The sequence below is a fragment of the Parastagonospora nodorum genome (assembly GCF_000146915.1).
Source record: "Parastagonospora nodorum SN15 chromosome Unknown scaffold_7, whole genome shotgun sequence".
NCBI lineage: Eukaryota > Fungi > Ascomycota > Dothideomycetes > Pleosporales > Phaeosphaeriaceae > Parastagonospora > Parastagonospora nodorum.
The window spans coordinates 1,255,322-1,282,514 of NW_001884555.1; the positions used below are offsets into that span (position 1 = coordinate 1,255,322).

Here is a 27,193-nt window from a genome sequence, read left to right on the forward strand (position 1 = left end):
GAATATACAGCTGAAGACCCATCTACACACTGGGGCAAAGAGGATAGAGCAGATGTGGTAAGACGTGTTCATGAAACCGCATCCAAACTCTTTATATGCTGCGCGAAGAACATGTGGCCGATGGCGTTTCTTAATCACGTGGTTGATATAGCAAAGTTCTTGGATAAAGATATATATGGGGAGGAACTGCTCGAAACCAATAACCAGGAGAACAAAGAAGGGGGCTTTCAAGACAAGCTAATCGAGGAAATGGAGATCCATAAGATGTCGGCCATAGAACCCGGTAATTTCGACCAAAGCTTGGTACGCGAACAATATCCTTTCACGTCCGTGACAAGAGTCTTCGGACTAGGTCCGGCAGTGCCTCAAAGGTACAATGTACACATACATGAAGACTACTGGAATGGGCCTAGAGATGATTTTGTCATGATGGAATACAAATCAAAAGTTTTCCCAGACCATAAACAATTCGGCGACGCAATCGCGGGCTTCTATAGTCGCCACGAGGATCAAAGAGAAACATATTGTTTATTGTTTCCGAAGCACTCATAGCAGCTTTCCAAGTTGTACCCTACTAGGTATATTTATTAGTTCTAGCTATCATCTGTAGAGAACCAGGATTATACTTGTGAAACCAAATCACTTATTGCCGTGATAAGGAGCTTCTTATATAGGAGTGTGTACTCGTTTAAGTGCATCGACGGCCATGCAGCGTCCCAACTTAACATGCTATTAGCAGTTTACTATTCCTAAATTCTCAGAAGCAGTGTATGATTAAGTATCTGTGTATCTTACAGTGACTGGTAGGGAGGCTTCTTGGGCAGTGAAGACTCGGGAGAACTTGGCACGCGCTATTGTTTGAGTACAAGGTACCTACATCGTTGGTCTATCTGAAACGTTAACAGACAAAGTTTAGAAGTTTTTCATCAGTGAATTCGCACGGAGTCTCTTCTTGAAACTACAACTTTATGGCTGGGTGCATGATCATAGAGAGCGAGGAAATATGCAACGACACATCACTAATGCTGTAGCTTGACCTGAAGTATAATCTGCGTTCGAAAAACGACTTACTTACCGAATTCGAATATATACTTGTGGCCTCTCGTCGTATAGACTTGTTAAAGTATAAGGTAGTGAGTCATGTTATCTGATGAACGGACAAGATGTTATCAGGTCACAATGCATTCGCCATCAGGGCCTCTACATGACTATTCAGCTCATGACTTCTCAACCAGTCACTGCCTCGACAGTCACTAATATGTATGTGTCAGAGCATATATTATCGACTATAAATCGCGGCATGCAAAGTAACTCTCCAGGTCAATCTCAACAACATCTTTCATTGATATATATATACTCAATATGTTCAATTTCACACGTCCTCAATTACCCGAGCCGCCTAATACTGAGTTCCAAAATACTCAGGTCGCTACATTGAAAGCGATCGAAGATAATATCATCAAATGTGAACTTCGCAACACAGATGTTAAATTCATTCCGGACAGCGCAGTTTCGCTCATTGCGACGCGCGAAGCGATCACACGGTATTTCGAGGAAGACTATTCAATCGGCAATGCAGATAAAAAACGAATCGAACAACTCGTCGACATGGTCTACAAGGACGCGCAGAAGATCTTCCTCATAGCCGTAAGGTGCAAATGGCCTGCGGTCTATGTTCAGTCCATAGTCGATGTCCTAGAATGTAAGGATGCTATCGTACATCAGGAGAAGGATGAGTTCACCTTCGGCACACACGATAAAGATGGCAAAATGAGAGCAAAATTTCTCGATGAACGGAAGCTTTTCTTGGCTAAACGTGTCGTCCCCCATACAAAATTCGGGGGCCTCAATCAAGAGATACCGCGGTCCAGATTACCCTTTACATCTGTGGATTGGGACACGGAAAGGTCATCTTGATCTATATCCAAAACATGCGGGTTTCAAGATCGGACACGCTAGGGTGGAATTACACTCAGATTACTGGGACGGCCCTAAGAAATTGATCATGGGAGAGTTCGATGAGAATCCAGGACCAAACCCTCGAGAGGTATCCAGGAAAGCCATTAGCTTTCAAATCCTTTCTTTCGAATGAAAGAGAACATCCATATATCCATATATTTGTTGACGGAAGATCCTGGTCCTTCCTAAAACCGGAATAGCTATACAGCCCCAAAATGTACAAAATCTAAAACTCTGTCTATGTTCAAAAACTGTTTAAAATGAATTTCGAGAACATGAAAATGCACTTACTTTTCCCAGTTAGCTCTTTCGTAGCAAATGTGTGATTGAGAGTCGTTTGAGTCGGATCGATAGACGAAAAGGAGACTTCACGGGAAAATGATCTAATTTTACCAGAACACACAAAAATGGATACAAAAGCGCAGCTGCCGTTGAGCACATAGTAGAGATATTCACGAGGAGGTATGTAGCTCGTCGAGGCGATGCGCAGGGATGAGCCAGCAACGCTTCCCAAGTATAATGCCTGAGAAGTGAAGTTACGCCCTAGCTTCGTGCAGAATACGACGAATGCACAGAAAGAAAGTGAAATTAATCAGGGTCCATACATGGTGATGGAGATTCCGAGCGAGGCGGCGGCTGAGAAAGTAAAGGCTCGGGCGGTAGCGGGCTTCCACAGCGATGGCAGGCATTATCTCTTGTCGGAGATCATTGATCGTCAGTATATCCCTGATTACCAGGCCGATCTACCCTATAACGCAAAGCACTTAAATCGGAGCCTTTTTTGGCTCGCATTGTTTGACGAGAGATTTCAGTGATAATCAATTAATCGATTTGAATACGCAAGGACCGATGCAAGTACTGGTGCAGTCCACGATGAGGAAATAATAGAGACGTATCATCGCGAAGAACACTAAATGTGTGTTAAGCATGGATTGTACCAATAAAGAATTACCGATACAACTCAATATACTGAGATGACAAGGGAACCAGCAGCAGCATGATGAAACATAGAACAGATCAGACCACGTTTCAAGAGAGCAACGTCGATTCATAACTACTACCAACGGCTTATCTAGAATCAATTGGCTTACATTTGAACTCTGCCTAAGTGCCGTTGGACTTGTCTCATGCAATGTACTTTCCTCAAGCTAATGCAATAGCCGGAATCAGCTCCATTGACTACTAATACATACACGCTCAGTAACAGCACAAAAAGTACCTACCCTCACCCTCGCACACAATACCAAGCTGCCTCCGCCCCCAACTAACGTGTTTCTCGGCGTCTGCTTGATTCACGAAAGTCCTCATAACAAATTTCGTACTATCAGCATAACGTGCTCCCGGTGTAGCCGAGTCTGACGCTGTAAGATGTGCGCGGTCAAACTCCACATCATGACCAATGGGGTCATCGCAAGCTGTGATAGAACTGAAAGGAAGCATTCCGAAAGATGTGACCTGCTGGTCATACTCACCAAGCCTGAGCACAGGTGCGCGTACCAATGACTGTGACTTGACAAACGCGTCAAGTCCGGCTTGAAATTCATCATCAACGGCGAAATTTTCCTTGACAGGCAGTTTCTCGTCCTCGTAGTGATTCATGAGTGTCCAGAGAAAGTGCATGTTCCCGCCGGCTGCTAGGGTGGCAACGAAACACTGCTGGCCCAACTTGAATACCTTGTTGATGAAAAAATCGCGAGAGTTCTCTGGTAAGTTGTGAGTCAAGAGGCCCATGTCCTGGTCGGAGAATGCCTTGATGTTCGCATATGTAGCGAGTTCTTTGATGTACGGAAGGGGTAGGAAGGAATGAGTGGCGCTTCTGAAGGACCAGGTTACTCTGTTTTGTGTGATGTAGTCCTGAGCTTTTAGAAGCTGTTCTTTCGATATGATGTCGGAGGAGATTGAGATGGGCATGATGCAGAGGATAGGTCTCTTGCAGTGTATACTTGTAGCCGGCCATAGACTACAGCACTGCGACTTTATGCCCATTTAGCGATTGCTACGAATCAGCATGGCAATCGCTTCACGCAGATGACCAGTCGTGCGAACGACATCTGATGGTGTTCCGTCATCAGGAGCGTGCATGCTTGTCACTGAGCAAGCTGAACCGTAAAGCTTTCCGCACACGCTATGAGCAGGGAGTGAAGGCAAAAGTCGCTGGGGCATAGTGCATTCTATGGTTGAAGAGCCGAAGGACAAAATATAGATGGCTGTGATTGAAGGATACCGTGTGAGAATGTGAAGAAGAGCACCATACCAAACAAGTCTCCAGGATTTTTGACGAACAATGTGAGATCGCACATGACTAATTGCTGACACAGAGCATGCATAGAAAGACCAAGAGAACGCTGTCAACACGAAACTTTCTTCAATATCGAACAGCAAAGTAAGTCCACATCACATCACCATGACCTCTGCCAACCTACAAAATCCACATCACTGACGCAAACCACCCTCTCAACCCCGACATCGCCCACCGCCACTTCACCATGCAGCATCACTCCGCCTCTGCCACCTACCTCATTCCACCACCAACCCCCCTCACCCTCTCGCTCCAACATGCGCGCCATCCATTCCCCGGCCTCAACAAGTTTCATCGCAGTGACACCGCATACCAAGGGAGCGAGGCGAGCCGTCACCGACCAGTTTCCAGGCATTCGGAAGCGACTGTAGACACGGCGTCTGTCTCGTCTTGTCATGCCGCATGAGAGGTGGCAGGGCGTGAGGGGGGGAAAGGGGATCTGGGGAAGTCGTGCAACGATGGGAGAGAGTATGGGTATTGTTGAGGGGGGAAACGGACATGTGCATAAGAGGCAGAAGGATACTGGAGGGTCGGTATCAACGATGTATGGCCATATCTGCACAGTTTCCGATGTCTAGTCGCAGATATTGTTTCTCCACACACGCCGTCATCTTCACTCGTGTCGGCAGTTGCCTCTCTGTACCCACACACACACTTGTCATTTGTGCGGTGTGGCTGCCTGCCAACACCCAGAATAGCTTGACAGGCAGGAAAGCGGCGGGTCATGCACGATGTTCCGAGATGCGCCTGCATGCATGCTTTGCGTGATTGGGCATGTTCCGATCGATACGATGCGCATGGCGAGAATGAAGGCTCCAGATTTTCCAGACGACGGCATGCAGGTTCGTCGATCGATCGGAGAGGAGAGCGGGTATGCTTACCACATGTGCGCTGCGCATGAGTTGGGCTATTGTTTCGGAGACAAGTACATCGATAATGATCATGGTCAATACGAATATGGGGGACAGTGCTGCTACCGTACACACACATTGAAAAAAACTTACATGTACATGAGATACGCAACCAGAATTCTGAGCGGTGAAGCACACACAAACATCGCCCATCGTCAACGATCCACCCGCACCGCCGATCTGATGTTCTCGACTCCAAAGCCTGTAGGACCCGTACTCATCGTCGCACGTAGAAAGCCTAGAGTCGCACAAAAGACGGTCGCTTCCCAGCGTGCAGGTCGCACAGCAGCACGCCTACCCCCTCAATCTTGCCAGCTCGAAAAGTGCCGACATGCTGAGACAATGGCGTAATGGAAAACATGTGTGGTGCGTGAAGGATTTTTTGCTATATGGTCGTTGCAGTTAGAGTGGTGTGGCTTGCATTCGGGGGATGTGGGAGGGAAGGGATGGCGTGATGGGGCATGAGTGTACGAGTGATGTACAGGGCTGTGTTGGAAGGGCAATCATGTGCCATAGGGTGGATTGTGTGTGACCGGCAAGGCAGGACAGCCGGCCGTTTTGTTTGACTGTTACTCGGAGGACGATGTGAAGAAAAGAGGAAGGTAAACAAATTAATGGGCGCAAATGCGTAGTGTGATCGGAAATGTTTCTTTTGGCTAGGTTTACAACCAGAAGAGTTGCTGTGTATGTCTCGAGTACTAGTGGTGCTGCCAATCGCAGATAAACCATGGAGTGACACACGCCCTGGTCCTGTGCTACCTGCCACTCTTCCACATCCCGTGGCCATCAGACCACCACCTCTGAGAAACATTGGGGTCGCCTCCACCATTTCCTTCCAAAGGGTCATTCAGACCCACGACTGCGCTTGCCTCTCGGGCATCCCAGACAAGGATACGCAAGGGGTATAGCCGCCGGCAAGAGTGTCATTCTCTTGCGAATACACAAAAGAAATTAGTTGTAATAAAGCGAAAAATCGGCTGAAGAGCCGCCGCTGCGTAAATCGTTCATGACGTTACGTCTTGTGTTGAAACCCCGTCCATGCCCTTTTTTGATGCCGCCTCCAAACACGAAGCGCCAGAAAAGTCCCACTGAAGGGTCGCAACAGTCAGATGACTTCTGGACTGTATGCAAAAGGGGATTACCCCTCTCTAAATATCATAATTTCGTAACCAACAAAGGAAAGTCGTGACCATATAGCCAAGGTGCGCGTCGTGGCGCGAATAAACGGGTCGAGTTACGGGCGTACAGGTCGTACGTCGTAAACCGTACTCAAAGGTGTAAAGATATTGGAAATGTACAATGGTCGAACAGATGGGAGGTGAATAATCGCACACGAATATAGACAGGGTATGAGTGTGGAAGGGTTGCGAGCCGGATGTGGCCTAGGCTAGTAGCCACGAACGCCAGTGGAAGACCGTCCAAGTAGCGAACCAGGGAATTTCAGGTCGCTAAGGAATTTGAAGAACGCGCGCTTCTTCGATGGAGGCTTCTGGAACAATGGTGACTCTTTGAACTGGAACATGGGGCCGACAATGTCTTCGTCGCCGAGCTTAGGGAACTTGCCCTGGCTCTTCGGGTCGTTCAGAGTCGGCATCTTGCTAAGAGGCTCTGGCTCCATCGGGGATGTGGGTTCGAGTTCTTGGCCAATGGCGACTGCGTGAGATTTGGCCAGATCGTGGTTCTTTTTCCACTCGGCATCGATCTCGGCCCACTTCCGCTCTGTCAAAAGGTAGTACTTTGAGGTAGCGCCATAGTGTTCCGCGGTTCGCACTTGGTGCTTTGCGTAGTTGTTGCGTGCTTGCTGCCAGTCGTCCAAGAGTTGTCTGACAGATTGCGCGTGGCAGATCTCAGGGACATAGGGTTCCGGAAGAATGGTGAAGTTCGCGTGGCCCAGAGCGTTAGCCCATTTGTCATTTGGGTCGGCGAGCATCATGGGCGGGATATCCGACGATGGTACCATGTAGCCGGCACGTGGACCCTTGAAAGATGCAACTGATGGCTTGGATGACAGTGGTGGTGTGAGATATCCACGGACAAGTGGTGTGTCCACGGGTGTCGCCGCGACAGATTGGCTTGCGTCGGCAACTGCAGGCGATTGTAATGGTGATGAAGTGGGCGCCTCGTTACGGCAGTTGACCATGAGCGGGGGCAGTAGAGGCGTAGTTGCGTAGCGTTCGGCCTCGATTTGCTTGGGGTCGATCTCGTATGCATTGGCCTTTCCAACATCGATTGCCATTGGTGTTGGTAAATTGTCGTTGAGTTCTTCTCTGCTCGCTGGTGCTGAGGTGAAGCTCTCGCTGAGGTCGACCGCTGATGGATGGTGCTGAGAGCTGGCCATCGAGGACGATCGCGTTGACGGGACTCTCGATGGCGTCGCGCTGCGTGAGACTCTACTCAGGTTGGAGTTGCGATCGCGCACTTTGCGCGAGAACGAGGGAAAGCGTCTCTCGAATTTTCCGGCGATGCTGTGCGCAGACGCCTCAATAGACCGGCGTCGCTTTGCCAGCCGCATCTCGGTGTCATGGCTGATGGTGGAGTAACCGTCGTATCCGTCCTCTGGATCATAGGCCCTTGACACATAGCACTCGCGCATGTGGTCGAAAGACGAGTCGCCTATGCGATATAAGTATACGCAACACGATATGTCTAAGCTTCGAAACTTACAAGAACACCGGTAGGGCTCCTCGCTGCCATAGTCGAACTCGCGCTCGACTGGCTCCTCAGTAAGCTTGGGCAACTTGCCCGAGCTGTTTGGGGGCTCAATGGCTTCGTGCGTGGGCGGACTCGACGACAGTGTTGAGGTCGAGCTTGGGAAGCGAAAGTGCCCACGCGAACGTTTACTTGGCGTGGGCGGCGTAGAGCACTCGGACGATGTAGACCAAAACCCAGAGTCGGTGTTGGAATATATCGAAGAAGTCGGCTCAGCAGACATGTTGAGTGAAGTCTGTGAGGATTTGCGTGCGGCGACAAGCTTGGGGAGCATCAGAGGTTTGAGTTCGTGCATGTTGAAGTTGGGTGTTGGAGCGTGACGTGATTTTTCGCGATGGTTGCTGGGATCCCATCACCAGCTTAAGAACCCTCTGCACGCGCACTATTAAAAAATAGTCACGGTACTGCTGAGATGCTGCTTCGGGAAAAGTGGCGGTTGCTGGAGGTTTGAGGGTTGCGTGAAGGGTGCCACGAAGCAGGACCACGTAGGTACCTTTTGGTGTGTTTATCCTGCGAGTGCTTTTGGATGCAAAAACAGCGCCCCGGTCGGCGGGATAACCCAATACGGACGGCACGTGAGGGCGAGTGGGCTCGAACAGGTGGCACGTAGGGAAGATGTGCGAAGGAGTAAGGCCGAGGACAGTCGAAGGACAGCGCAGCGATTGATGCGGTATCGAATTAACAGCAATGCGACTGACGTGGGCGGACAGAGGACGACGGTACCTTGGGGTGTGGGATGCGCACAGATTTGAGCATTTGTGTGGACAGCGAGTTGACCGGGGGTGTACGGCAGGCTTCTCTCCCACTGCTTTGGACCGCAAGCCAAGCCTTTCCACAGCAAGCGTCACCACAGACGCTGCTAAGTTCATATGGGAATAGCGACGCGGCAGTCCTCAGTGCTCCCCGGTTTCAACGACTCACACGCCCTGTCTTCGTCGGCGCTCACGACCGTGACCACCTGCTTGTGCTGAGCGCTGAAGCCTCCCCGCGCAAAGTTCATCCGACGCGCACCGTCGTTGTGCCAGGCCCCCCAGCGGTGAAGCCGCTGTGTGAACTACAACTCAGATCGCCGGCCGTGTTGAGACTACCCACAGACAGCGAAAGACTCAACATCCCTGGAGGCCGGGTTTTCTTCCCCCAACCAAACGTGATCCAACGTCGGTGGAGGCGTGGAGAATGCCATCCCTGCCCCGGTCATCACGGTTTGGGGAAAGCCTCTGCGTAAGCGATGCAGGAACAGCCGCGGCTTCACACCCTCTTCACGAAGCTCGCTGCTCGCCATGCATATAGGCGGTGTTGGGTTGCTACGTATATACCGCCGATATGAGCTTGTCGTGTTACCACCAACCTGGATTTGATGGCCTGCCACCCACTCAATCGCATGTGAGCGCAACCGTGGCGCGCAACTGACATATTTTGGGGCGGTGCAATATCAAAGCCGGATGACAGCCTATCTGGCTTTGCTCTTCTTCCGGGTGGGCGTCTTCTCGCCCTTTGCAGTGTCGCGCGATGACATCGCCAGACATGTCTGGTTGGTGATGTCGCAGCACCCGTCTTTCCCGTCTGTCATCCCCACCAGAACAGGGAAGATGGGCCTGGAGAAAAAACAAACAAACAACATCCCGCTGTCACAACATTGCCCACCTCAAACACTCATTGTTTGTTTTCATCGATCACCGCACGCTTTGTTTCGTGACTGAGTCGCCAGCTCGAAACGTCGCGGAGACATGACGTCGCACGAGTGGGCTTGCGGAGAATCGCCAGAGGAGGTTGGGAGAACTTCAGCCCAACAGAGACGCCGTCGGCGTCCAGGCCAATCGAGCAGACAAGGTGGTGTGCTAGCCGTTGAGTAACTTGAGTCGTTCCTGATTGGCATTCGGCCCCTACCGCACTATCTGAGCACTTGCTATCCTTGTTTTTGCAAGCTTCGTGCCTTGAGTGGCCTTACTTTGCGCCTTCCTGCAAGCCTTGTTGTCTTTCCACGCCAGCGCATTGCTAGCTAAACGCTCTCACCATTCCCTTTGCGCTATCCTGCACGTGTTTACGAGTCGAGTTGTTGCGATGTCGTTATTCTTCCAAGCTCGCTACAGGAAGACGTACCGGAACCTCGTGAATTCACCGGTCTGATCGCTGTGCAGCCCCTACAAGCCCCATGCGTTGGATCGCATCCTGGAGCCCAGCGAGCAGAATTTTGGAGAGGCTTTACCTGTTCGGCGTCGCTAGTGAGCATCCTCGCCTCGGTAACAGGTCATTGGGTCCGCGGGATTAATGCCGCGCTCAGATCATGACGATAGCTCGGATGTAGTGTCGGTCCGGTCTGAAGTCGGCAGCCGTCCGCTTCATCCACTTAGCTGACATGACTTTCCGGTGCGACTTTTCATTCGCACACGAGAGACGGCACGGCAGCTCGCCCATATGCAGAGCGGGCGGGAGAATGCCGTTGACTTCAGCAACGCTCAACCTGCATGAACTCGTGGAATATAGCCGGTGAGCATGTGCTGATTGATCTCTTCGCGGTGTATGCAGACTTCTTTCAGGTACAGATTGGATGTACCGTACCTGTACAACCACGTGTCGCATCATCATGTACGTAGCCCTACGGTGAAGCAGAGTTTGCATTCTGCCATACGAGTTAGTAAAATGCATGTGTCCGACCAGTTCGATCAGCGGAGACGGCCTGCAGATTGGCGGTCGAGACCGCGCAACGTGGGTCGCTCTGGGTGGAGTGCTGATCTTTTCACGAGAATGATCCGACGAGGTACCGCGCCTTGGCAGCCATTATCGATAACGATCAATCGGTCGACGGTGAAAGCCGTGCTCTTGCTTCGTCGGCGAGGACATTTGCGGATACGAGAGTGATGTTTGCTGCATCTTTGACACATGCAGGAAGTCAGAACGGCAAATGAGCTTCAGATGTTGCCTCAGTGGCACGTCGGCACAGAGTTTTTCAGCCAACCTGCTATATTGATTCAATAAACCGCGGGCGCAACTGAACGGTAAACCACATGTTGAACGGATGCTCGGACTAAAGCTGCGAGCATGTGCTCGGCTGCGGCCCCTCAGCACTGACCACCAATCGCTAGGTTTGAGAAGCGTGGTATGGTTATATCGCGTCGGCGGAAGACGCAGAGAAGCGTGCGTCGTCATGGTTTGATGGTTGATTGATTGTCGCGTGTAGGGCTGATCCCAGTACAATTCACCAACCCATGCCGATTGCGCCTTCGAATCAGGTCCAGTACCGGCTCCATAGCTTCTTTTGGTCTTCAGAACCTTCGAACTTTAATCGCGCCTCGGTTAGCCAGGTATTCATGCGCCTAGAGCTGCATGACTAGTAAGTCATCTCGCGTGGTACGTACCTCAAAATCGATCATGGTGATTTCTGTGAATCCCTCCGATAGCTTAGGCTCACGATACCTTGAAGCGAATCCAGTGAACGCAAGTTTCGGTAGAATTGTTCGCTTTTCGGGGTTACTCTGTGTAGTCTATCAGCATTGTCGGGACCTTTTCCGTTTCGTTGCAAGTCGCCGTATTGGACATTCTCCGCAGTGCTCTAACAATGTAACTGCCTGATTGGAGAATAGTACAACCGCTGGGCTGATACGAAATGGTGGCTTGTGTGTCTATGCACCAGTTGTTGAGAACTCACCTCCGGTCCTAGGCTCAAGGCGCGAACAGCATCGTTGTGCTCACAAAGCCTTGATGATGCCGTGAACAGAATGCAGCGTATCGGCACATTTAGCTTCTGTGCTAATTTTACCCAGATTTCGCGCGTGGCTGGGTCCGCATTTGTGTTGTCTAGATACATTAGTCTTTACATCATGCGGTCTTGATCGAGGTCCGGAAATACATACCAACGACTACACTCGTGCCTTCCTCAATGAGAGCTGTGGCTGCCTTGATGCATTTCTCGCGCTGTTTCAAGATGTTACTCAGAGAAGAGGGGGTTGTAATACAACATGCATCGTAATGCAGGTTCGATTGCGTGTCGTTACTTACAGTTTTTAGTGTGTCTTGGTTCACACGGCCGTAACCCAACGGCTGCAGATGCTTCCAATAGTACGAGGACTTGCCCGCTCCAGGACTACCGCAGAGCAAGATGATGTCGATTGTCTCTGACTTTGTGACGCCTTTTGCTGCACGCCAGTGTCAGTCATCTAGTATCGGAGCAGTGTATCAAGTGCCGTATGATCCCAGAACGTACATGCAGATGCAGACTCCTGAGCCAGCTCACGCTCTTTGAGGTATACAGTGGGGTCGAAACTTCTTGTAAATGGTCTTTGCTCCTCGTGAAGGAAGAACTCCTCGGGTGTGTAAAACGGTAGACCTACGTTTGCCGCAAAATCTCTAGTTCTTGTTAGCACGCTTTGGCCACCAGCTTTGCTATTGTTCAACAGGTGGATCGCTAACCTGTCGACACAAGAGTGGTCTTTGACACCACCAGCTAGTGCTTCTCGTCCGCCTGCATCCCCAACAAAAAGCGAGTTCTCTAGATCAACAGCATCTGCTCCGTCAAGATCGTAGTCGTCCAAGATCTCATGCCACATGCCTGTTCTAGGCTTCCGGTACTGGTCACGCGCGGTGGCAGCATAGACGGAGATAGGGATATCTAGCTGGTTGAGAACAGCTGAGACCTTCCCCTTGAAATCGGCCAATCGCTTCTGATCAGATTTTACAGTCTTCGGGTCAGGCTTTAAGCTAATGCCACCTTGATTGCTCACAATGGCGACCAGATAACTGTTCAACTTGTCAGCAGGCGACACTTAGACCCTAGGGACATGGTGATGCTGCGCTACCCTTCTCCTTGAAGCCTTTTCAGTGTCCCAGGTACAGTGCTATGCCACCACTTCCAATCCGTTGCATCACGACTGAAGACCTTTCCAGAAGCGGATGTGATTAGCGTGGAATCCTACAATATTATTTGTTAGAACACAGAAGACCGCAGCAGCTCACACAGTTTGGCGTGTAGTCTTACGAAATCGAAAGCTGCTACTCTCGTCCTGCCAGTCGCTGTCGTACGTGCAGCCGCTGTCGCAGCCACATATTTCCCAACAAGAAGACTATCTTGCACAATGCGCCAAGTCATCTTCTCAGGCTCCTTCTTCGATAATGGAGTAAAGAAGTTCGCTACCGCTTTACCTAGACTAGTGTTCAGTAATACGTAGTTCAACGCTATCTTCTTCGACCCTACTGGTGGTGGTTGACTGCTGTTTCCGCTTTGGGGGCGGCGGAGAAACACCTCTATTATCCGAGCTGGGTCGCTTCCCTAGACCTGGGCGATCGACCATGTTGGTTTCAGTGATGCGGTCCTATGTGTGGTGTGTGGTGATTTCGCAGAGCCTGTTTACGGATTTATGCTGTTGTGCAAGTGAGGTCGAGGAGGGCGTTCGCTTGAGCTTGCACGCTCGTTGCGCGTGAGCACGTGCCCAGATAGAGCTCAATCACGCCTGCCTTCACTCCAGGTTACCCGCTGATTTGAGTCGGGATGAGCTCACGTCGCTTTACACCTCACTTATGACGAAATGCGTCTTTGGTATTGTTGCAAACGCAGTCTATACAATTTGTGGACAAAGGTTATACATACACGACATTCGTCAACGCAAATACAGTGGGTGTGAACGGGCGAGCGAGAATAAGATTGGCATTGGAATTCCACGAAGCGATCTACTTCGATCTTCAGCATGCGCCCTTGGACAGGCTCAGGACTTCCATTGCTATGCCCGCTCCCGACTGTCGTCTTCCTTTGATCTGAGCCTTTCGCCGACCCTAGTGTCTAGTCCATGGGACTGCCACTGCCCCGGATGTATTCCCTTCAGAGCCTGGGTAGCAGCCGAGCGAGAGTGTAGCAGCAGTCAAGATTGCCTCCTCGCATATGTACTGTGCTGTACTTGTCCTACGCAACCTGTCTCGGTCGCACCAGGCGTCTTTCGCCAACAACGCTTCGTGCTAACCACACGTTACACCACGACACCGATGTGTTCAGCGAGGGCGATTTTGTGCTGGGGCAGCGCCAGCATGCGGAGGTTTGTACTTGACGCGCGTATCGAGCGACAGGCGATCCGGCAATGACAGTTCCACGCAGCCCGCCATCTGCTTTTGAAAGCCCTTCAGCTCGTTGACCCCACTCTCCAGTGTCGCTGCATCTTTGAAATCCTGCACTCGCAGTTTCACCTCGAGTATGTATGCGCCGCTCATGTCGAGGAGCTGCAGTGCAGCGAAATCTGGCAGCTGGGTCTTGGGAGCTACTTCGAGACTGCGAACGCCGGGCTCATGGAGGACGCGATGCAGAAAGATGATGACGTTTCCGTGGACAAAGCGATGTCCTTCAACATAGTACTCGGTGACGAAGCTGAGATGTGGATTAGTTGCTGGCAGCCGGGTGAATATTGAAGAACTCACCGGTTGGGTCCCGTAGCAATCATGTGGGCGTGAGGGTCACCGGAGAGCAGGTCTGTTGTGTTTGTGAACCGGATCGATACCCCTCTGTCGCCAGTGTCTGGCTGGTCTTCCCATCTCATCGACCACTTAGCCTCTTCGCCGTCCTTCACGTCAGCAGACAATGGCTTGCCATGCTCAACACCGAAGTCATCCTCGGACAGTTTCTGTATGAGCTTGGTGTAGTAAAGAGCAGCGGCAGCAGTTGCGGGCTTGTTGCCCTGTTTTAGAGCAATGTTTTGAGTGCCTCCCCGGCGAACGTTCAAGCCGGGCTCCTCAGGCTCACGCTGGGGCTTGTAGATGATGCATCGCTCGAGGATGCGAAGGGGCTGCATGGCCGCAACCCCCGCAAGAATCTTCAGCACTTGCTCATGGCGACCAACAGGGACCTGTCCGTACAGCAGCAACTCGTACATGGAGAAAGAGGAGAACGCTGGATGGCGGGACCGGACTCGGACACGCCAATATCGATATGCAATTGGCGGGGGTCAGCAAGTGGACTTCTCCGTGGGGTAGATAAGAAACAGGCAAGAGTTGGCGGTGTTGGCAGCAGGTGATTGGCGGGTCGTTAGTTGATCTTGCAGAGTTGAGAAAAGCGACGCGGGCTGGACAAGCTGTCAGCCAGGGTAGCTTGAGCCCAGACGCTTTCCCGGCGCGTGAACGCTGCGAACGGCCGCAGAATCGCATGCTAGAGTTCCACACGCAGCGTGAAAAAAATCGGCTTGTTCATTCACTGGAGGGCCAGGAGGGCCAGGATCCCGCTCAGGCGATGATGAGATGATATTTGGTGTATCAATTCGGATGGCCTCATGCGATATGCGGAGGAACCGCGTATGTGGCGTCACGGATGGCCTCGGCGTTGGTCTTAGTTTCCGCGAACATTTATGCTTCCTCATCACACCATCGGCCCCTCCTCCACCCAACCCGTCCGTTCCCGCTTCCTGCTGTCCGCTCCTCTCGTCCTCTGAATCCATAACAACGCTGTGATCTCTGCCAACTCACCTCTGACGCGACAATCCCAATACTGAATTTGCCTGTGAACGCGCGACTGCCACCGCCGAGCTCCGAAATCCTCCGACTCCGTCCTCTTCACAATGAACGCGACCAAGATTCTCCAGCAGGGTCGCCAGCCCATGATCCGCTTCCTGGGCAAGCGCACCATCCCGACCAGTATGTGTCGGCTTGTATTCTCAGTGCATACCTGAAATTAACCACATCTAATAGAGGTGGACCACACTCCCCACGCACACCCAGCCGCCCCCACCGACGCGCTCCCAGAGTCTTTCGCATCCTACCGCAAGAAGGCACAGCAGCACGGCCCCCTGAACCCCGGCCTGAGCAGCAACTACTCATCCATCGTCGGCGGCCACATTGGCGGTGCTCCCGGCACTTCGCTTGGTCGTGTCGAGGCCGGCAAAGGCGAATACTTTGACCGCTCCGAGCTCCCCGCCCGCTTTCAACGGCTGTCATGGACGCCAGCGGAGATCGAGGCAGTCGAGTCTGGCGGTGCCAGCATGTTTGCATGAACAATTGAAGAGCATGAGCTATGACGACTGGACCGAGATTAGATTGCTGTACAAATACAAGCGCCAGGAAGCGATGTCAAGATTACGAGCGGGAGATGACGGTACTGTCAGAGACTGGATTTGAACTGGTTCAACAAAAGCGAGGTTGATAGGCGCTACTTTCTTTGTATACCCTTGAGAGACGAGAAGTGGTAGGAGTCCATTGCGCACCGTCGGCTGGCGGTGGAGATTCCAAGGAAGGAGCTTCAACGGCGACACGAATAGGATTTAATTTCACCTATAGGAAATTCATCATTACTATACGAAATGTGAAAAACGTTCTTACTAACTTCACTTCGTCATTCATGTATACCTATGCTCTTTTCACAGCAGACGACTGGAAACTCCAAACTCGCATCAAAAGCACCATCACACAGAACTCACCCCTCATTGAATTCAGCCCACGCGACACCCCCAAATCACTGACATCACCACAAATCCCACTAGACTCCCACCACTCCCGCTCCCACACCATCCTTCCACCCGAGCCTCGCCCGCGCCGCTCGGCTATTTCTCGGCATACCGAAAACGAGAGTCGCATGTGAAAAAGCAACCCCCCACATTCACCCACCGGGGCCAGCCAGAGTTTTCTGCAGGTGGGTAAGATGCGCCAACTTACTGCTTGTAGTAAGTAAGACGTTGGGGTGTGGAAAGCAGTACTTGTTACCGCCGGGTAAAGGGTGGTTTTGTTGAGGAGTAGGAAGAAGAAAAGTGAGATTGTTGAAAGAAAAACAGTAGGGAAGAATTGTAGTGCGCATGAATATTGAGGGTGTGTTGAGGAGATGGACATGTAGTGCATTTGGGATCTGGATGTTTGATTACTCGTTAATCAGAGATAGGTGAGATGTTTATTGTTTGTAGCTAGCTTTCTATCTGGCTGAGCCTTGCCATATCGCAATTGTGAGGATGTCCATCCACCATGAGCAGCGTGCCAGAATTCCATGCGACATCTGCATCTTTCTGATCTGTGAACCTCATCAAGCTCAGCACGTGGAACTTCACAGCTCTCTGCTCGAGGTTCGCAAGTTATCGTCTGCTAGCATCAAGCCATGCACTTTCGGCTTGACATTGACAGCTGCTCTGCATCGTCGCGACACTAGACACATGTCTCTGTCACGTACCCGTCCTTGCACCATCACCCTCACAGTCCACGCAATCCTTCCCCTCGCAAACCTCAATACACCCCCTCACAAACCCAATGCGCAACCGCACAAACCATCACAGTACACACTCCCCTCACACAAACCTTCCCTCCCACATGAAACACGCCCCTCACCCACCACACCCCGGCGCCATCCCCGATCGATCGCCCTTCCAACCCCAGGCTGAAACAAAGCACCGAACAGAACAACCGTTCGCTTGCCCATTGTTTCGTTCATTGTTTATTCACGTTGCATAAAGAATCACAAATGACGTTGTGAAATAAAGGGGGAGGGGGGCTTGTTTTGTTGCTTGGGTTGCATTCCTTTGCGAGAACGTGCGTGCGGAGGCTGTGTAAGTACGTAACACACGCGACCATCGCAATTCCGGGCGAGTCGGGTGCTGTTATTGTTGGCAGGGCTAGGAATAGTGCGCGCGCGGGCGGTGGATTCCGAATTATAGACATGAGAGGCGATAATAGATATACGTGAATAGGAGAAAGTCAAGAAACCATGGCGCAAAGTAGAGAAGTGTTGTGAATCAATTTTTGTATTGTTGGTAGAAATGTGTTTCTATCCTCCCGATGATAGTATAGGGTATCCGCAGACTTGCTTCCCCACACACCATGTTGCCCTAGGTGCAAGTGTACAAGAAGTGAAAAGGTAATACCAACGCCCGGTGTACGCCGCGCGCTGACTTTCTCAAAGAGTGACAAGAAGCGAAGCGTTGGAAATTGCGAGTAGCAATGCCAGACAAACAAAGAACAAGCAAATGTCCAACAGTAGAGGGAAAAGCGAATCCGAAAACAAGACCTCAGAGGAACCCCGAAGCTTGTGCAAAATCACCCAGTCGTAACGTGTCATGCAAAGCGCTGACCTGCCTGCGCTAGCTGTAATGCAAAAAATGTTTGATAGAGGGGTATATTGTTCGTCGCGCAGAGGGAGCGCGTGGTTGAGGTAATGAAATGGAGCGCTTAGTTGCCGCCCACCTTGCGCCAGCTGGCCTTGTAGCGCGTAAGCTCGTCTGTTCCGGTGACGGCCTTCCAGGCAGCAGGCGACAGATCGATGTCATGGCCAGAGCAGCCAGGGCACATGTCCATGATGGTAGCAATCTGGGGCTCACCACCGTTGTACGAAACCTCAATCTTCTGTCCGCACCAGGGGTTGGTTGCCTCGCCAGTCATGACGTCGTAGGTGGACGCGCCCCAAGCCTCCTTGGAGAGCGCAACGATCATGTCGGTGTCATAGAGAGGCTTGCCACAAGCACCAAGGTCGCCCTTGAGGTTGTTGTAGACGGTCATGTCGACGTCGTTGAAGTCCATGGCTCCTCCGCTGGATGGCTTAGACGGAGCTGGAGCTGGAGCTGGTGCGGGGGTATATTCAGGAGCGGGCGCGGGTGCGGGCGCAGCAGAAGAGACAGGAGCTGGTGCGGGAGCAGGCTGAGGGGTCTCCACGGGCTTGGGCGACTCGACTGGCTTGGGCGACTCGACGGGCTTGGGAGTCTCAATTGGCTTAGGAGACTCGACGACAGGCGCAGGAGCGGATGAAGGGGCAACCGGAGTTGGCGATGGAGGAGGGGGCGCAACATAGGCGCTGGTAGGCTTCTCCGGAGCGGGAGAAGGAGCGGGAGCCGCCGAGGTAGGCTTAGCAGAAGGAGTGGCGGGCTGCTCGTAGAAGTAACCAGCGGGCGTGGTGGTGGCCGAAGCGACGGGGTAGTCATCATAGACAGTGGTGTAGACAACGACGGTCTCGACGACGACCTCAGTCTTGTAGGCGAGAGATCGCCTGTCGACGGGCGCAGCAACGGCGAGTGCGCCAAAGAGCATGGAAGCGAGGATGGAGTTCTTCATTTTTGTGGATTGAATGTTGTTTGCTAGATAGCAGGAGTTGTTGCTGAAAAGCTAAGGTGTGTTGTTGCTAGGAATAGCTGGTCTTTGGATATTCGCAGGGAACGAGTGAACCGTCTAGCAGTTCAAGTGAGTTGGTGTCTCGTAGGGACTGTGAAGAGATACTGGATCTCTGTGAAGGAGTGAAGGTGGGGGAATGAAAGTGAACAAGTGCAAAGCCTCAAGCCTGTAAAGAGTGGCAGGATGGGGCAGCAGAGTGGTTTTTAAGGCAAAGTGAGTGTGGAGTGAGTGAAAGAGAAAGCAGGAACCACTGTGGAGTGGACGGCACTTGTGGGAGAAAGCGTCGAAACTAGCGTCGAGGTTAGCGCCTCGGACCCCTGGCAACGCCGCTAAATACAGATGGTGCCAACGCCGTCGCCGCGAAGCCGCGCTCGCATCTTCCGCGCATGGGAGAGACAGCCTAAACGACATCCGGCGAACGTGGCAGCCTGTACGTCCATCGCTCCGGCCCAGCTGCAAAGTGGATTAACGGACCGTGGTGTGTTCAACAATTGCGCTGGCGCTGCACACCGTCGCTTTGCGCTCGCTGGCGGTCACCCGGCCTTGGAGCAGAAGCCGCCTCGTTGACAGCCCTCTACAATGGATCAAAGGGACTCTTTGACACATGACAGCACCTTGGATCTCTTTCATTCTTTGCGCCGCGCCAGCTGACAATGCGCTCTGCACTTGTCAAATACGAAGTCAACGACCAAAAAAGCGCCAGCTGTGGTTTCAGGCGTCCGCAAGGAGCAAGCAGGCCGCATGGAACCCAGCGAATAGGCATTCAGCCGGCAGTGATCTTCAGGTACGCTCACCTCGCGTCTTGGTCAGACAGGGGCCCGTGGTTGAAGCTGAACAACGGCACAACGAAACATCCTTGGAAACGTGCCGCCTGCGCCTCATGGTGAAATGCTGAGAGACAGGAGGCTTTCGCAGGTTTTGCGCCGCCCTGGTTTCGCCGATTCACATCCAAGATTCTGGCCAGCATTTCGAAGCGTAGAGCCCAGAGCTGCCACGGTCGCCGGCTTGCAAAGCTGGCCGTCCACTCACGGCGCACATCTGGTGGAACCGCTCAGTCGCTCAGAATTTGCGCACTGCATTTTCGTCATTGGCCCAGTGCTCTCCATTGCTGCCCAAAACCTGCTGTGCGCCGATTTGCGACGTGGACCGCTGCCAGGGTGACATCCACGCTGCAGATGCGGTTGCTTTGCTGCCGCCGCATCTAACTCGTCACGTCGTTTCTCGCTTGACAGGCTCACTGCAACTCCACTGCTTCTGGACTTCTGGTGTCACTTTCGATGATGGCATTCTCACGCTTCTGAGCATGTGCTGGAAATGAATTGTGGGCCTTGCACGTTTTTCACTGGGCGGCACGGCGCCTCGGTTCCGCGCGGTAGGCCAGAGCCAAAATTCGCGCCTTATCTTATCCACCTATCGATACCTATCCTTCTCCACAACCGTTGCGCTGGACCTATCGCTGCTCGGAAGGGCCACCATTGTCTGCTGCTGGTCAGCAGAAAGAGTTTTCTTTGTTGATTCCTCGGCGACAGTCATTGAGTAATCCGACAGTCACCCATTGTACCTGTCCGCGCGTCCTAGCACCCAGCCGAACTCACTTCCATGCGCAACTAGAGAACGTCGAGAAAGTTACGCAACACCCTGAAGCGGGGTAAGAAAGAGTCTGGGAACACAGTCCTCCGCTTCGAAGAACGGCCGTGGAACCCCAGCCGACGGTACGGGTTGGAACGGTTCACTGCTGGGCCTCTTCGTAACCATGGTTCGGTACTTTGCGATCGATCGCACACCCCGTCCTGGGGACTCTGTCCGCGCTCGAGCAAGCAGCCTTGTCGGCACTTGACATGAAAAGTATCTGTCAAACATGGTGTCTGGACTGCTACTTTCGCGGGTCGCGGGGTCCCCGAACCGTACCATGTCGATATGTCGGCTCGCCTAGAGCACGATGTCGCAACAGTACCGCTCACTTGCGCAAGTCATCGAATGCCGTGACACATTCCAGTCTCTACATTACACTACTGTGGGTTGATGAGGTCAAGACAGACTTCAACCTGTTGTGGCAGTGATCCGAAGTGTCTATTCCTCGAGCCGAGCACAACTCAAATCAGCACCACAGTGGATGATATGCAGACTATCGTACTGCAACTCCACTTTGTTGCTGCCAACACGGCTGTCACGGCTAATATGTAGTAGCAGGGTGGGTAAGTGAATCAAATGACAGATGACATTTGGTGTGGTCGAACAGCGTCACGAACACTGACGGCGCATTAACTCCTCCGCACAGCAGATGTGCAATAGGTGCCCGTGAGGGAGCACAGAGGTCATGTTTCAAGTCATGCTGTGCAGCAATTGTTTAGTGAATAGGCTCAACATTCGTGTTCATTCAGATATGTCATCTGTTATGCGTTCGATTCCCTTGTCTAGTGCCACATACGAAGGCGCAAATGCCGATTACAACCAGTCATATATCAATTGTAAGAATTCCGAGCATGTGAAGTGTTTGTCCATGCACGGTTCATAGCCTTTGCACGTCTTCATGTACCATGAAGTCCGGGAGACCTAAGTCTGGATCAGATCACGGTACTCAAGAAGCGTAACAATATCACAGGAAAGTCTCGCAAGTAGGAGAATGATAACTTGCAACAATATAAGAACCCTTTCCCACAGGTGAATCAGCTACACATTACCTGTCCAATCACACGAGGCTCGCATATCTACATATTCCATGTTGAAATCTCCTTCAAATTCTCCACCACTTCTGCAGCTGTAGGCTTTGTCGTAGGTGCTAGATGTGGCATAGTCCCGATAAGCATCGCCAGATTCTTCCACTCACCACCTTTACCAATGTCCCATTGATCCAGCAAATCTCGGACAGCGACTTTCAATAACGTTGTACGCCTTCCTAAGACTAGCTTTTCAAAGTGGAAGCTCTCGTCTTTGTCCATGGGGTCGGGCTGGCTTTCCTCGCCTCTCCAAAATCTTTGTATCCTGCCTTACCTCCGGTGAACCAAGCCAACAAATCCAGATACAGACCGCCCATGGACCAGATATCGTAAGGTCTAGACGATTGACTGGAGTTATCTTCTTCAGACTCGGGTGGATGGTAGGGCTAGTCGCCCCTATAGAATGTCTTGTGACCATCATAGAGGAGAAAGTGGCAAACATTTCAGGGCGGAATGCGAATGCGTAGCTGAAATTATTGAAGAAATACGTCCGTGCGAAAGACCATCGCGCAGGACGCTCTAGTTACTGGTTCCGGAAGTCTACTTGAACCATGACTTTGACTTACACTTACACTGTATAATCTGAAGCCCACACCTCGTGATGTAGATCTGCCGAACTATGAGTATGCGTAGACTTTCACACCTTTCTGACTGACTTTGTCAGAACTTGGTAAGAAGTCATTCGACCGGGAACGGTGAGTCGTGTAGTTTCTCTTCTCAATTTGTTTTACCTTAAGATCATGACAGAAAAAATGCTAGGATATTGAGAATTGATACTGAGATGTATGAGAAGCTGTACTAAGGAAAACAAAGAGCAAAGACTGTAGACCAAAAGAAATACCTACTCGTTCTTGTACCTACCCGCTGAGCTGCCATGGCTCAAGACTAATCTCACCTCACCTTTCAAGGCATTTGAGAGATCAGCTCAAATTGGGTTTTGTGAGTCGTTGAGAGCTGTGACCAAATCCCGAGCCGTGATGCGGTTTTGAGGGTCAATTGTGAACATCGTCCGGATGATGCTGATCATATTGCGCCATTTGCTCAATTCAAGGAGGTCGAGCTTGTCTTTCAGAACTTTTGACAGGTCCAGTGTACTGTCCTGACCGACGAACCAGCAATCGTGCTCACCTTCTTTTTCATACACATCCTTCGCGAAGGTGCCGTGACCGTCTTTGCCCTCGGTCAACCACACTAAAATCTCTGTGAAGACACATCCTAGTGCCCAAACATCGTGAGGGCGACCAGTAGGGCTACCAGCAGGGAGAGCACCCAGATGCTCCGGAGGAAGGTATGGGAACTGCCCTCTCGCGCTCGTTTTCGGACTTGACAAGGGCGTGTCATCTGAAGCCCTGAAGCTAGCACAGCCCCAGTCAGTGAATTTCAGGGTTACACCGTTGCCACAAGCAAGTATGTTGTCCGGCTTGATATCGTGATGGACGCCGGTGCGACTGTCCTGTGGCTCGTGGATTAGTTTGAGCGCACCCGCAAGGCCACGGATCTGCTGCTCCACCCAACCTTCACCCTGTGCCATCTTCTCCGGGGAAATGCTTTCATTGAGCATGAGGCCCTGTAAACTGTTTTGAGCAAGTTCACTAACGAGATAGCGAGAGTCTTCGGACTGGCCTTGGGTATGAACCGTGAAAGCTGCATAAGACTTCATGATATGTTTGTGAGGCCGATGTGTTGCAAGGGTATTGGCGAATGATATTTCTCTTTGGGCATAGACCTCTTGTACTTTATTGCCCAATTTGTACACTTTGATGGCAACTTCTCCGGTGAGACCAACGTCATCACGTTAGGCCGTGATTTCTGGAATCTTGCAGTAGTCTGTGTCAAGTCGAGCCTTGTAGACCGTGCCACTGACACCGGATCCTAATGATTCAACTCCTTGTGAAGAGCCAGGCAGCTCAATAGGCACGCCAGCACTTGAATAGTGTGCAGCAAAGCCACCACCAGTAAGGGCTTGAGGTACAAGGTGCTGAAACTCGTTGAAGAGGCTGGCATTGTCGCGAACGTCCTGGGGTTGGTCAATGAACTTGTCATGCGCGAAGGGGATTTCGGCATCAGTAGCTCTATGCAGAAGGAAGATGCTCAAATAATGCATCGTAATCTTGGCGGCAACGCATATAATGAACATACGGCGTCCTTTTCTTTTGATAACATTGATCAGAAGGTTCTTTTTGACACGAGGAATAGTCCTGTCGCTTTCGACGATGTTTCTGACATTGAGGTCGTTCGCAAGTTTGTCGATGTCTGAAGGCCGCAGATATCGAGAGATTTTGTTGTCGAAATAGCGGGTTGTTAAGACGTCGTTGATGTATGTGTGGAGAGAAGTCGCGGCTCGAGGGCCGGGGACATACACTTGGGTGGTCATGTGAATCGGATTGACAACAAAGTGTATTCAGAAGTGAAAGAACTATGTCTAGATACTTACCATCCATCCATCCATCATCTCCTCCTCTTGTACCTTCCTGCGCTGTGTGCCAGCAAACGGAATCACAGCATGTGTAGACTAAGAATGACCAGATGCCTTACCACCGTGACTTTTCCAAGCCGGCGACAAGCTATTGTCAGAAGTCTCGCGACCAGCAAGTAGAAGAGCAAGCAGAACATGACATCTGCAGGTTCGTTTTCCTCTCCGCGAGAGCTACGGTGAGACTCCAACATGATTAAAACGTGCTTGCGCATCGCCATGAGCCGCTGAGCATGACCACCATAGCAACCATCAACATGGCAGTTCAGTCCCTTGTTTTTCAGAGCGGAGATCGTTGATGCATTCGTGAAGCTTCTTCCTCTTGTCCTTTTGCATCAATAGTAATGACTGGTAAATGCGGCGCGAGTTTGCCCACATGTACCAGACGCTGATGGTAAAGAGTGTCAACGGTATGGAGACCGCGAAGAAGAGCCATGCATTTGTAGCGTACTTGATCTTTGTTTCACCCGAAGGCAGCTCTTTCTTGTCTACAAACTGGGTAGAGTAGAAGCTCTTCAAATATATTAGCGAAGATCTGATAAAACGATTTCTCTAGACTATGCTTTTTACTTACTGATACGACGGTACATGGAAGGTAGATCAAAGTGATGATTGTGAGTATCCGCACGCTGGTGGAGTCGTGGCTGCTTTTCTCTGCTAGTTGTCGCATCATGGCGTTTTCTTCTTGTCCTTGTCTTTCAAGATTTTGCAGCGCAGCCATCTGTTGGTCGAGATTGTGGCCATTCATCCTTTCCAGTAATGAAGAGACCTGGAAACCGGTCAGTCTTGTATTTGTTGTCGGAGTTTAGCATCCTACCAAGGCACGCGTGTTCTGCGCTTTCATGAGAAGTGCTTCTGCCTTCTTTCGAGAGTATGCAACTTCGTTCACTTTCTCTTCTAATGCCACGTACATCTCATCGCTTTCCCACTGTCTGTTAGTGATGTATTCGCTGCGTTCAGGATCTTGAAGTGGGCCACAGTAATGTCGACGATACATTTCGGTGAGAGTGTTGATGCTCTCAAATGTTGCATCCAAACATAGAATCACGTCCGAGAGCTGATCTTCGATCTCTTTGAGACTTTGGTAGTCTTTTACGTCAACAGCATAGCCGCCGCGCAAAGACTCGTCCTTCTCAATAGTCGTGATAATGGATCTCGTGGACTACTTCAAGTTAGACGGTCATCGTAGAAGGTGTATTGTAACCTACCAACTCCACCATATCATCATGCAGGTGAGCTAAATATGGCCGCCACGACGCGATTGCAACGTCGTGGAAGATGATATGAAGCTCAAAAGGATTGGCGGTGTACGGATCGAGCACTGTTCTGGCGAAGTCGTCGAAGCATTTCTCTGTACGCTGAGAGGATCCTACAAGGATCCAGGTCGAGTAGCGAGTTGGTAACTCCCGGAATTTGTGGTACACGGCAAATTGACGTAGAGACCACGATGGCCTTTCATCCCTATTGGTAAATTCCATGAATCTAACGACATAGGCAGTCTCCAGGCCATTTTCAGAAGAAGCACCAATTATCAAGATCCAGATTGACCACTTACCAAAGCCGGGACTCCTTTCACATTTCAGCTTGAGGATCGGACGAAACCTGATTCGTGGCGGACCAATCTTTGTTTCCTTCAACTTCCACTTGAAGTCGATCAGAAACTCCCCAAATTGTGGGAAGACCCGACATCCCAGCACCAGGAGCTGGAAATTTTCTTTTGTGATTTGCAGACGTTGACGTGAGTTCACCTGCCTGATGTAACTGTGTGATAGTCAGCCTTAAGGACAGCTCGCAGCGCGTGAGACCTTACAATATCCTGAATAGTGCATTTGTGGCCTGAGAACTGAGTGTCAATCCCAGAATTACATATTTGAAATGTCAAAAAACATACCTGTATCAGGTCTTCCAAGGTCAGGAGATTGACGTTCATGATCATATAACGGGTTGATGCAGGCATAGTCGAATTTTGCTCGCGCCCACATCCGACACTGACGGACTCCACATGACCGCCTGTGTACATCCGTGTAGCTGCCATTGTCGAATCATGCTGTACATCGACTACTGGAGTTTGCTTGTTCTGTTCTGCGCATCCGGATGATTCCGCAACCGATGGTCCTTGATCTGACGGCGATTTCTTTTTCTTCTTGTACGCGGCAAGGTCTACACCAGACCAACAACGTAGCTCCACCTTAGTACGAGTCTCGTCTTTCTCGAAGACAAGGCCGGCATTACGCTCGTAAAACTCGCCTGCTACGGAGTTACGTTGCAAGCATAGGGATTGATGGAAGAAGTCTGTGGCCATCGTTTGTCTCTCGCCGAATTGCAGACAGTTCGTGATGAAACCTAGGAGAGAGTGTCGGTCGCAGACACAGATAAAGGGTGGTGAGGCCGAGCATTGTTACACGGCCTTCCACAGTTGACCGGAAAGCCGCCTTCATAGGACGAGTGCGCAACACCAATATGGAGACCAGAACACAGTCGTGCAGACCCAACTTTTCCGGGTTGTACTTCTACTGCTTCGATTCTGTTAAGTCTACTCGTCCAGTTTTGCGATGCTAAGTTCTTCGGCCGCTTGTAGCTGTCTGCAACTCAATGGGTTGACTTTTGGCGTTGTATAGGAGCTCAAAGTCGAACTCTCTGAGCACAAGCCGTGTGCAAGATAGCAGTCGTGTGATGTGCGCGAACTTGTGTGTGAGCGCATGTGTACCGTGTGCACGGCACTCTAAAATGGCACAACATGCGCCAGACACTTACATGTGATAAAGATCGGCCCAATTCCTGTCCTGCTCTGAAGATCTTGACCAACAGTACACTTGCCTAATTTCAGCTATGACTGACGCTACACCAAACGGACTCATACTGCAACCACTCGAATCTAATTACTTGGTAAAAAAACTCATAGAGAAAGAGTGCCTAGCTGAGTATGGACCAGACAGATATTTTCATGTAGGCGTATGTCGTGACTGCTTAGTATCCGTAGCAGCATGTTCATTCACTAACATGTACATCGTAGACTGTTGAGAAGTACGAAACATCACCGGCTGGCCGAAAATCAGTGACCAGACAATACGTTCTGAAAGTT

General features: G+C 51.1%; 10 protein-coding genes across 10 annotated transcripts; 2 read left to right on the plus strand and 8 right to left on the minus strand.

Moving 5' to 3' along the window:
• Nucleotides 1–1,362: 1,362 nt before the first annotated feature.
• SNOG_05360 (hypothetical protein) lies at nucleotides 1,363–1,917 on the plus strand (the record flags this gene model as incomplete). The annotated part of the gene is made up of 2 exons (XM_001795714.1): nucleotides 1,363–1,647; nucleotides 1,726–1,917. The coding sequence occupies 2 exons, from the start codon at nucleotides 1,363–1,365 to the stop codon at nucleotides 1,915–1,917; spliced, it is 477 nt and encodes a 158-aa protein (XP_001795766.1).
• Nucleotides 1,918–3,156: 1,239 nt separating this feature from the next.
• SNOG_05361 (hypothetical protein) lies at nucleotides 3,157–3,870 on the minus strand (the record flags this gene model as incomplete). The annotated part of the gene is made up of 1 exon (XM_001795715.1): nucleotides 3,157–3,870. The coding sequence occupies one exon, from the start codon at nucleotides 3,868–3,870 to the stop codon at nucleotides 3,157–3,159; it is 714 nt and encodes a 237-aa protein (XP_001795767.1).
• A 2,686-nt stretch (nucleotides 3,871–6,556) lies between these two features.
• On the minus strand, nucleotides 6,557–8,173 carry SNOG_05362 (hypothetical protein; the record flags this gene model as incomplete). Its single annotated transcript, XM_001795716.1, has 2 exons — nucleotides 6,557–7,782; nucleotides 7,834–8,173. 2 exons carry the CDS (start codon nucleotides 8,171–8,173, stop codon nucleotides 6,557–6,559), a joined length of 1,566 nt encoding a protein of 521 aa, XP_001795768.1.
• Nucleotides 8,174–11,192: 3,019 nt separating this feature from the next.
• Nucleotides 11,193–13,163, minus strand: SNOG_05363 (hypothetical protein; the record flags this gene model as incomplete). Its single annotated transcript, XM_001795717.1, has 10 exons — nucleotides 11,193–11,198; nucleotides 11,235–11,351; nucleotides 11,525–11,673; nucleotides 11,730–11,784; nucleotides 11,875–12,011; nucleotides 12,080–12,222; nucleotides 12,286–12,612; nucleotides 12,672–12,784; nucleotides 12,851–13,014; nucleotides 13,037–13,163. The coding sequence occupies 10 exons, from the start codon at nucleotides 13,161–13,163 to the stop codon at nucleotides 11,193–11,195; spliced, it is 1,338 nt and encodes a 445-aa protein (XP_001795769.1).
• Nucleotides 13,164–13,494: 331 nt separating this feature from the next.
• SNOG_05364 (hypothetical protein) lies at nucleotides 13,495–14,726 on the minus strand (the record flags this gene model as incomplete). The annotated part of the gene is made up of 2 exons (XM_001795718.1): nucleotides 13,495–14,224; nucleotides 14,275–14,726. The coding sequence occupies 2 exons, from the start codon at nucleotides 14,724–14,726 to the stop codon at nucleotides 13,855–13,857; spliced, it is 822 nt and encodes a 273-aa protein (XP_001795770.1). The 3' UTR covers nucleotides 13,495–13,854.
• A 653-nt stretch (nucleotides 14,727–15,379) lies between these two features.
• Nucleotides 15,380–16,145, plus strand: SNOG_05365 (hypothetical protein). The gene is made up of 2 exons (XM_001795719.1): nucleotides 15,380–15,480; nucleotides 15,535–16,145. Exons 1-2 carry the CDS (start codon nucleotides 15,405–15,407, stop codon nucleotides 15,834–15,836), a joined length of 378 nt encoding a protein of 125 aa, XP_001795771.1. The 5' UTR covers nucleotides 15,380–15,404; the 3' UTR covers nucleotides 15,837–16,145.
• A 1,843-nt stretch (nucleotides 16,146–17,988) lies between these two features.
• On the minus strand, nucleotides 17,989–18,864 carry SNOG_05366 (hypothetical protein; the record flags this gene model as incomplete). Its single annotated transcript, XM_001795720.1, has 1 exon — nucleotides 17,989–18,864. The coding sequence occupies one exon, from the start codon at nucleotides 18,862–18,864 to the stop codon at nucleotides 17,989–17,991; it is 876 nt and encodes a 291-aa protein (XP_001795772.1).
• A 2,765-nt stretch (nucleotides 18,865–21,629) lies between these two features.
• SNOG_05367 (hypothetical protein) lies at nucleotides 21,630–21,860 on the minus strand (the record flags this gene model as incomplete). Its single annotated transcript, XM_001795721.1, has 2 exons — nucleotides 21,630–21,700; nucleotides 21,749–21,860. The coding sequence occupies 2 exons, from the start codon at nucleotides 21,858–21,860 to the stop codon at nucleotides 21,630–21,632; spliced, it is 183 nt and encodes a 60-aa protein (XP_001795773.1).
• Nucleotides 21,861–22,563: 703 nt separating this feature from the next.
• Nucleotides 22,564–24,012, minus strand: SNOG_05369 (hypothetical protein; the record flags this gene model as incomplete). Its single annotated transcript, XM_001795722.1, has 2 exons — nucleotides 22,564–23,205; nucleotides 23,503–24,012. The coding sequence occupies 2 exons, from the start codon at nucleotides 24,010–24,012 to the stop codon at nucleotides 22,564–22,566; spliced, it is 1,152 nt and encodes a 383-aa protein (XP_001795774.1).
• Nucleotides 24,013–24,363: 351 nt separating this feature from the next.
• On the minus strand, nucleotides 24,364–26,413 carry SNOG_05370 (hypothetical protein; the record flags this gene model as incomplete). Its single annotated transcript, XM_001795723.1, has 5 exons — nucleotides 24,364–24,606; nucleotides 24,686–24,880; nucleotides 24,929–25,273; nucleotides 25,320–25,814; nucleotides 26,003–26,413. The coding sequence occupies 5 exons, from the start codon at nucleotides 26,411–26,413 to the stop codon at nucleotides 24,364–24,366; spliced, it is 1,689 nt and encodes a 562-aa protein (XP_001795775.1).
• Between the last annotated feature and the right edge of the window lie 780 nt (nucleotides 26,414–27,193).